Below are 10187 nucleotides of genomic sequence, written 5' to 3'. Positions count from 1 at the left end.
TCAGAAAGCCCTAGGTCCTAATTTATGAAAGACTGCCTTTCTGCACATTTCCTCCCACAACAACTGAGGTCTCTGATGTGCTTACAGTTCTAAGATCTGAACGACTAGTTTGGCAGGATGCGTCCCATGAAGGGCCCTCGACTTTGGAATCTCTCTCTTATTCATCTAACCCAGAGTTTCTCAAACTGGGGTCTGCAGACCCTTGGGAGTCCATGAGGGTACTCCCCAGGGGGTCCATGGGCCCAGGTGATCAACTCTTCCCCCTCCCTCCCTCCCAAAGCCTCCTATGCATCGGGGAACAGCTGTTCAGCAGTGTGCAGGAGGAAGAGCAGGGATGGGGGCATAAAGAAGCAGGGAAAAGGAGGGGCAGGGGCAGAAAGAGGTGGGGCAGGGCCTGAGGCTGAGGGGGGAGCTTGGGGATCTGCAAAAAAATTAAAATCAAAATGGGGGCCCGTATGTTGCTAAAGTTTGAGAATCCCTGCTCTAACTGACCTTATGAAAGGGTAGGTTAGGCTGTTTATTTGATTCTGGGCTAAATTTGTGTGTACGTCATAACTGGCACTTCGAGTTTGTCCATTTTAAGAAATTTGCTTTGTTTTAAACCAATTCCACTACTATTTAATTAAAATCTATTCACAGTAATAGGCCTTTATCCTGCAAGCCCTTACCAACATGCTTAACTTTACTACATGAGTAATTCCACTGGAATCAACATTAAGTATATACATGTCTGCTGGATTTGAACCTTACAGTGCACTGTGATGTATAAATTATCCTTTTAAAGTGATTTTCCTGTAGAGGGTTTTATTTAAATCATGACTGCATGGGATGCTTTACAGTAGTAAAAATATATATAACACAAAGTATCTGCTCTGAAGTGTTTACAGTCTAAGCATTCTTGCTCATTCCTATATGTTGCAATTAGTTGCTTAGCTCCTATGGTGATGGGTAGTATGGAAAATACTGCAAGAGAAATAAGTCAGTTTTTGAGTATGAACCATTGCCATTCACTGGTTAATTAACTGTAGTATTCCCTACTCATATTACACCTGTATTGGATGCAAACCAATATTACCATACTCAAAACTGACCCATATTTCTTGAACATATACAAGATTTAAGGGGTGTTTTGCATTTAAAAATATTTACATTGGATACAAATATGCACAGACATAGTATTTGAGTTTTCTGTGCTGAGATAACCAAAGTCTAACAACTTGCACAAATTGGTTTTATTCATGCTGTAAAGTTACAGTGTATGCAAGTATTTTTCCCCAGTCATGTTAAAAAGCATAAGACTAATATATGTGTATGTAAGAAACTGTTCAAAACAATGATGACAGAGGAATAAAATATTCACTAATTAGAAACTTGGTTCTTTATCATCTGAACCCCTAACACACAAAAAAAAGAAACCAGCAAGAAAGAGGTTTTTTTTTTTAAAAACCCAGTTGTTATAAATCAAGAAAAGGTCAAACTAGTCTTGAGCCCAAAACTTCAGTGTAATTTTGATCACCAAAATTCAAGATATTTCTGACTTCAAACTTTTCCCCAACATTTTTATACTAAAACCTACGTAAAAAAAGCAAACCAAACCCTTCCTCCTATATATGACAATCCTTTACAAAAAAAAAAAAAGCTTAGTTTTAAAGTTAATCTAGTACCCTGACAGAAGCTATGTTGAACATTTTCTGAAATGCATACATAATAAATTTATCAAAGTGAGTATGCTACTTGAGGCCCTGATCCAGCAAAGCACTTAAGTCTATGCATAACTTTATGCATGTGAGTAGTCCCATCAACAATTCATGTTTTAAAGTTAATGGTCAATACCATTGAAATCAATGGGAGTTAGGTGCCTAACTTGCTTAAAAACTTTTGAAAATCCCATTAGGCACCAATCTGCATCTTCAGGCATCTGAATACCTTTCAAAATCTAGCCCTAAGTGTTTTGCTGTATTGGGGTCTATGCCAGTACTAGTAGGTGTCCTCATTCCTAATGGATTTAGTTTAGCTTTAAAATAAAAAGGGGGCAAAATAATCTGACTTTGTCTTATTGAACTTGAAGAAACACATTACTTTCAGTAAACATGTTCCAAGCCAGAAAGTGTGCCCTCTTATATAGAATGAAAATTGTTAAAAACCGACTCCTACTTGTTTTTGGAGGATTGTGTTTTCTTCTCCTCCTCCTCTTGTCAAGTTCCCAGACAGAGCCGAATCAAGTGTCTGTGGGCAAATTCACCTCAAGCTCAGTTCATTAACCAGTTTTGCATTTGGAATGATGTTAACTTCAAATTCTATTGCATTTAGGGTTTTTTAGCAAATTTAGGGCACAGTCCTAGCTGCCCCCCTTTGAAAAGGCACATAATGCCCCAGAATTGCCATGATTCAAATACAGCGAAAGCTGGGCTACAGGAAGCACGGCAGGTGGACGTCATACTCCTCATGTACCTTTTAGCATTATTCCACAGTGACTCTCCCTGTAGCACTGAGAAGAGATCAGGGCACGCTGGAGGTGAAGCTTATCCCTGCAAGCTACATGAATCCAATGACCAAATTCCCCTTTTTAGCCCAAAGTCTGCAGTAGTTAGTAGAGCAGCTATCCCTTGGCTGTATCTTAGACTCCTTGTCATTGAACCTGGAGCATTCTCACAAAACCTACATTGAAATCTTCCAGGCAAAGCATGTTGATTCAGGCTTTCCACCACAAATAAAAATTTAGTCCCAAGTTACTTACACATGTAGAAAGCTGAAACCAGCAAAAACTGTCTGAATTAATGATGTAATTATTTTAGGTTTGTCAGCAAGCAGGCTTCTAGGTTACATTTATTGTTCCATCACTTCATAAATCCATTCCTATTATAACCAACACAATTACGACTTTCCGTTTAATTCTCTGGGGGATGCCCTTATGGTTAAAAAACACTTTTAAAAAAAAAAATAATTTGAAAACCATTTTTTATTATTCTTTTATGTATTTCCCTCACTCTAAAACTTAAAATTTCCTTCATAACGTTACATGAAAAGGTTATCTAAAGGAAAAGTAATCAACGTAGGTAAGGCTTGATAATCCCATGGGGGGAAAAAAATGCTGGAATATTTTTGTTATTTACATTTTATAACGTTTGGAAAAAAAAATCACATTTGTCTCAGTTTGTAGTCATTAATTTATACGACTAAATTATTTTTCTTAAACATATTGCTATTTACCTTTAAGAGACCTTTTAATAGAGAAGGCTTAAAACCATGTGCTGCTTCAATTATACTTAGAATTCTAAAGTGTATTTTGAGAGTTTCCTGGAACTGAAAAAAAGCTAAGAAGATTCCAATTTTTAAAAATACCTACTTTATTGATTTGGCACCTATTCTCTTCCAATGTGCACATATCCACACTTTAGAAAAAAAGCCACTGTGCTTTCATATTAATTGATTTTTAACAAAGAAAATATCCAGCTTCTATCCACTTAAAAGTATGCAAACTATTGTATCATTACGGTGATATTCAACTTCCTCAATGCTAAAACTGTCATTTTTACTTATCAAAGTTTTTATATTGGCATGTGTGTTACTCTGTTCAGGATTGCAGTATGCTATTTATTAATGCTCCAACACTGTTGTCTTGCTGTACAAGACAAAGTGAGACATGTCCCTGATCCTGACGGGCCCAGCCCTTATAAGGTGATCTGTGTGGGTGGACTCTTGGGCCTGCACAAGCTTCCCTGATTTTGGTTCGGCTCCGCAAAGGTGCAGAGAACTGTCCCCACTGATCAGCTTGCAAGATCAGCGCCTAAAAAGACAAATAGAGTACAGGATGCTTGGAAACAGAAAGGGATCCTTATTTTTTCCCTGTTATATTTATTTATAACTTAAGAGAACTGCTCTATGAATTCTCTTCTATGTCTAAGTTCAGAAATAGCAGTTTTGTTTGTAATGGCTGATCCCATGAAAATTTCATACAGTTTTAGAAAAACTATTTTTCATTTTCCTAATCTCACATTAAAAGGACAGATTGTGCAAATTTATTAATTAGGTTAAGGGTGAATTATAACCATTTACAACACTGAACACATTTTGTTGCAAATGGCGGACTTCTTACTTATGAAGTCCTAGTATGGCAAACAACCAGTACCTCTTTTCACAAAATCCTACTTTTTCCACTGGAGGGGCAAGAGTTTTTACACAGCTATACTTGATCTCTCAATAGTCAGTCTTATTGTATGAGGATCAAGGAAATTATCTGCAGCCAAATCACTGAACATGGTTTACCACAACCTAAATACACTTGTGATACAAACTTGGGCCCATGTCCCTCAAAAGCTTATGCACATGCTTAACTTTACTCCTATGAGTAGTCTCACTGGCATTAAGGGGACTACTCAAGTGATTAAAGTTAAGCTTATATGTGTGTGTAAACTTGGGATCTTAGTATTATTTGGCTTATGCAGATTAATATTCAGTCTTTAATGTTAATATGTTCTTTGGAAGTCTGTACCAGATCATCTTTTCAGTTATACTGCATTCGGCTCTGGCCCAATAACTAGGTTTTTAGCCACAGTGGAACAGTCATTGGGTGACAGAGCATATGACTGTAGCACTGTGATTAGAGCACCAATCTGGGAAGTGGAAAATCTTGCACCCAGTCACCCTCCTCCATTCAAACATCATGTATCCACAGTGGAACATTTTAGGAGATTGAGAGAGACCCACATCACAATATCCCATAGCTCATTGATTATAGCACCTTCTTGAGGTGTGGGAGACCACCTAATCCAATCTTTTCCTCCTCTGGCAGAGAGGGGAATTGAACCTGGCTCTCTCCCATCCCAGGTGAGTGCTCTCTCCACTGTGCTAAAAGTTATCAAGTAGGCAGCGCCCCATTTTGTATGGAACACTACAGGCCTCCAACTCATTTCTGCAAAAAAAATGCTGTAGGCTCCTAAGCCACCTGATTCCAGATGGGTTCCTTGTCACGGCTTGCTAAGCAAAGACAGGCACTATCTCTGACAGACAGCTGGGTCTTAGGACACACCACTCGTGTCAGCATTTGCCATTGCTAGCTTAGGCGACTCCCTGCCTAGTGTGCTATCTTTGAAGATCACATTCTTGGGTGCCTAGCTCTTCCCATACATCATATAGGAAGCTTAAATGCTATCTCAGCTTTGTGGGTCCCGCTGCTCCTGTTGCCTACAGTTAGGAACTGTGATGTTGTGTGGCAAATGTCTAAGTCCCTTTTGGGATCCCACCTAAAGAGCTCAGTCATTATAAAGCATGTTTTCTAATCCTTTAAATCATTCTTGTGGCTCTCCTGTGAGCCCTTTCCAATATATCAATTGTCTTCTTGAACTGTAGACACCAGAACTGGACACAGTATGCCAGCAGTGGTCGCACCAGTGCCAGATACAGAAGTAAAACAGCCTCCCTACTCTTACTTGAGATTCTCCAGGATCACAATAGTCCTTTTGGCCAGTGTTGCAGCGGGCACTCACGTTCGGCTGATTATCCACCATGACCGCCAAATCTTTTTCAGAACCCATCTTGACCACCATGTCTCAGCTTAAATTTACAGGAGTGAGAGTTAGGAAAAAAAACAAACCTTTTTATTTGTAAACTGATTCTGTAAAAGTTGCTTATTAACATACAGCTGGTGGGATGCACGAGATCCACAACACTTTTTTTTTTTTTTTTACAGTTGTTTTTCAATGTATTGACACTTTAATTTCATAATAAAGCACTGTAAGCACAGATGGGGTATAATCCTGCACCCACTGAAATCCGTACCAAAGCTCCAATTAACTTTACATGGATATCAAATCAGACCCTTAATGAGCAGCCTATGAAATAAGTATATAATTTATAGACTAGTGATTATTGAGCAGAAGATATGAAAGTCTAATCTAGCAGAGGCTAAAACATTGGCTCAGCACAAAACAAACTACTGTATGGTAAAGAGCATGAAGGTTTTTTAAGATCAGCTTTTTTTTGTTTGCATGGCCATATTCATATCACATGTAAACAATGACCATTTGTAGCTGACAAGCCCAGAGTATAAGACGGGGGTGGGTGGGAAAGAGAGTACCATATATATATGTATATTAATAAAATGGAAGGAATGGTTACATAAAGTGTTATTAAAAATAAATCAATTAATATTCACTTTTTCTTTTCTTTTTCTGCTCTTCTTTTTTGCTGTAGGTTCTTCAATTCAGTCATTACATTCAATGTTTTATAAACCCAGGTAACCTGAAAAAGTAAATATATTTACATATAACGTGGACACATTAAATTTATAATCTGCTTTATTAAAAATATAAACTTAAATTAAACACATACCACTATTATTATAGCATTCAACAGCAAGGGAGCTGAAAATACTAGGGAAATAAACATCCCTCTTGAATCGAAATATTGGTATTTAGAAAATAACCTGAAATAAATAAAACACGTGTTACTCAGCATACTTCATACATTACATTTCAATAAAAAATAATTCCTGTACATGTATGTTCTGCCTGTATGCATACTGTAACCAATTCTACCCTTTCACTTCTGTACAATATTTTTGTTAATGTGGTAGAATTGAGGGTGTATGTACACTGCAATTAAAAACCTGCAGCTAGCCTGTGCCAGCTGACTCGGGATGTTTATCTTCCGTGTAGATGTTTGGGCTCAGTTGCAGCCTGGGCTCAAGGACCCTCCCACCTTGGATCCTAATGGATAGGCTGCAAACTGAGCCCCAACATCTACACCGCAACTGAGGGTATGTCTCTGCAATTAAAAACCTGCAGCTGGCCTGTGACAGCTGACTTGGGCTACCACATTAACTCCCTAGCCTAAGCCTCGCAAGCCCAAGTCAGCTTGCATGGGCCAGCTGTGGGTACGCAACTGCAGTGTAGACATACCCAAAGTGACTAATAGATACAACTTCCTCTTTGAAAATTGTCTGTGCACATTCACATTAGGAAGCTATGCTTATGCATCAGAAAGAAAACACACACTTACATTTATGAAATAGCCCTTCTTTTGTAGACACCAATTTCAATTATTCCTGATATTTGAATACATGAAGTATTTAAGCATTAGGGCCAGAATTTTCAAGCATTCATGTCTTAAGTTTGGCACACATATCAATAGTTAGATGTCTAAATAAAAACACCTAATTTTCAGGGTGATGCACACCTATAGCTCTCATAAGTCATGGGAAGATATAGATGCTCAGTACCTCTGAAAAAAATCAGGCCAATTTTTTTTTAGGTGTCTAAATACAGATTAAGAGCCAGATTTTTAAAGGCATATAGGCACCTAGAGAGGCAGATAAGCATCTAATGGGATTCTAAAAAGCAATTAGGTATCTAACTCCATTGATTTCAGCGGCAATTAGGTATTTGTGCACTTTTGAAAATTCCACCAGTTGCCCATGTGCAACTGTGTGCCTAAATACCCTTAAAAATCTGGCCCTACGTGCTTAGTTTTAGGCACCCAAGTTTGACCTCAGTAAGTCATACCTCCCACTTCGCCCAGGCTTGACTCAGACATATAAACAGACAAGTTTTATCACAACTTGCTGTTCCAGAATTATGTTTCTTGAGTAGAGACCAATCATGCAAAAATTTCAATATTCTTGCACAAATAAAAATATGGATGAATTTCATGACCAAAAGCAAAAATACCTTCCACCTCCTCTTAAAAAAAACACCTAACCTTGTTTTCACTTGTTACTTAAAAGGGTTTTCACACGTTTTCTGGGGTTAGTTTGAACTAAAACAAAAACCAAATAACCTGAATCTGTAATGTTATTTTTAAAGATGGTCAAACAAGCATAAAAAGATCCATTTTCTCCCTTAAGGATAAGAGTTAGGTATACAGTACTAAACAAAATATAATACTTAGCACATATTGTATTATAATTTTAATATTCATTTTTTTTTTGTTAACTAATGAAACCATTCATTATCCTACTTTCCACTGTTGAGGGATGTGACACTTCATTTAGAAATTGCCTTTGAGGACTGTACAGAAAAACCAGCATTCCCAATAAAAGCAAAATTTAAATATGAAAATAAAAGTTAATGTAATTACCTCCAATTCATAGCAGCCAGTTCATTGATATATTCAGCACAATACACCAAGGCAACTGGATCACAGAAGGAAACTAATATTAGGTTGAACATTTCTTGACAAATGCACAGCTGGTGATCAGTTCCGAGTCTATACACATTTTTATATAGAGTAACCCCTCATTTAAAGTCGTACTGGTTAACGTTGTTACGTTGCTGATCAATTAGAGAACATGCTCATTTAAACTTCTGTGTTCAGACAAGGCTACCATACAGTAAACAGTTTAAAAAACCAGAGGCCCCATTCTTCCCAAGACTACCTCCTTGCTATTCAACTTTGTCATCTTCAATGCGGCCAATATAGACACGAAGTACATACAAACCACTTAACTGCTCAATAATTCTCAACCACAAAACCACCCTAAATTAAGCAAAGCCAAGTCTTCAACAAGACCAAAAGATTTAAACTATTTTTTTTTGAGTTGCTAGTTCAAGCTGTTTGGGAAACAGGGCACAAATAAATCAGGCTTATTATAGTAAAAAGGGAGAAGTTTATATATATATATATACATACATACACACACACACACAGTTGAGTGGTATGTTACATTACTAAGTGGCGTGTGATCGTATATAATAACAAATGAACACAAACAAAATTATAATCACTAGTGTGCAATAGAGGTGGTGTATAATAATATATATAACTTTAAAGATCTGGATGCCTATTTCAAACTGAAACACAAACTCAGGTAAGTTATTAATTCTCTACTCACCCATGCAGAGAAAATGCCCTATCTGCAGGTGGTAGCGCTGGAATGAAAAGCAAGTGATCAGAAAGCAGAGGATGTGGAAAACTGCGAGTCCCAACAGCCATGGTTCAGACCAGTCTGTCTGCTGCAGACAAAACATAAAATCAACTAAGAAACTTTTACAAAATAGAACAAACTTTCATCTTACCTGTACCCACGCTAACCTTGTTACTCTAGGCTTACGTATTAACAGTATAGCAATCTTAGACGGTTTATGTGTGTCCCTGGCAAACCTGGAATTTTACTTTACTCTTCTAAATTACTGACATCAGAAAAGCTCAGCCTTGGAATGCAGATTAAGAAAACGATTTAACATGAAAGCAGACAGCCCCAACTTAAAGCTTCCTTTAAAGAAGGAAACAAAATGAAGTAAAACAGACTGGTCTGTGACATTACGGACACTTACACGTGTGAGTCACTTCACTTCCACGCAGTGGGATGCCTCACATCACCAGTGTTTGCAAAGTAGGGCCTCGGATACATTCGGAGGCCAGGGACACCCATAACTGGGCCTGTGTGAGGAGGGGTTGGACAGCTTCACTCTCTCATGCCCAGAGAGCCCTTTCTGCCGCCAGAATACGGGAGAGAGCCCAATAATGCCCGGTACGTCACGTACCAGAGGTACCTGATTACTGCCCCAAAGGCAGCCGAATTCCCCCTATTCCACAGACTGAGGTACCAGAGCCCAACAGTTCCCCCCAGCGGGGCCCCGTTAATACCCCCCTCACCGCCCCCCACCCACCGGCTCCCCGCAGATCTCCCGCCTCCCCCGGCCTCACCCATCCATCGCCCCGCCCCACAGCCCCTCCCTCCCGTGCTTGATGAAGATCCCCCACCCCCGCGCGCGCTCTCTCTCCCCTCGCCAGGGTGGGCGGGGGAAGTTACCGCCAGTATCGCGGAGACGCCGGTAGGCACGCGCTGCGGCGGCTCCATCTCTGCCGAGACCGCCTCCTTTCATTCTCGCGAGAAGTTAAGGGGGAAATCCCGCGAGATAGGACGGGGAAACGACGTTAGAGCTCGCGGCCTTTCACAGCACATATAGGGCAAGACAGCGAGCGCGCGCGATAGGGGGATAGCGGGTGTTGGTGTTTTCTGCGCAGCCTCGTTCCTGGCTCAACAGGTGTCTGTTGGGGGGAGGGGGGTCACCCTTCTCCTGCACTTAGCGCAGCCAAGCTACCCTGGTGCCCCATTCTCGCAGGGCTGCCAGGGGGTGCAGGGCAGGGCCGGTCTGGGAGGCGTTCCCGCGATCCTTGCTGCCTGCCTGGCGCTGGAGCAGGGTGGGGAGCTGTGCGCCCTTACGTTTCGCTCCTATCCTGCTGGG

General features: G+C 39.9%; 1 protein-coding gene across 2 annotated transcripts; it reads right to left on the bottom strand.

The window, feature by feature from the left end:
* Nucleotides 1–1386: 1386 nt before the first annotated feature.
* TMEM18 (transmembrane protein 18) lies at nt 1387–9834 on the bottom strand. 2 transcript variants are annotated; one of them, XM_074946821.1, is made up of 6 exons: nt 9752–9834; nt 8831–8951; nt 8077–8131; nt 6331–6424; nt 6155–6240; nt 1387–5553 (listed from the first exon to the last, which is right to left on the bottom strand). In XM_074946821.1, exons 1-6 carry the CDS (start codon nt 9797–9799, stop codon nt 5550–5552), a joined length of 408 nt encoding a protein of 135 aa, XP_074802922.1. In that variant the 5' UTR covers nt 9800–9834; the 3' UTR covers nt 1387–5549. The 2 variants fall into 2 exon arrangements, with proteins under 2 accessions (XP_074802922.1, XP_074802921.1); XM_074946820.1 differs by lacking the exon at nt 1387–5553 and having other exon boundaries at nt 5600–6240.
* Nucleotides 9835–10187: the final 353 nt, after the last annotated feature.

The sequence above is a fragment of the Natator depressus genome, chromosome 3 (genome assembly GCF_965152275.1).
Source record: "Natator depressus isolate rNatDep1 chromosome 3, rNatDep2.hap1, whole genome shotgun sequence".
Classification (NCBI taxonomy): Eukaryota; Metazoa; Chordata; order Testudines; family Cheloniidae; genus Natator; species Natator depressus.
Note: the sequence above shows the minus strand (reverse complement) of the source record. Positions and strands in the feature narration are given on the sequence as shown.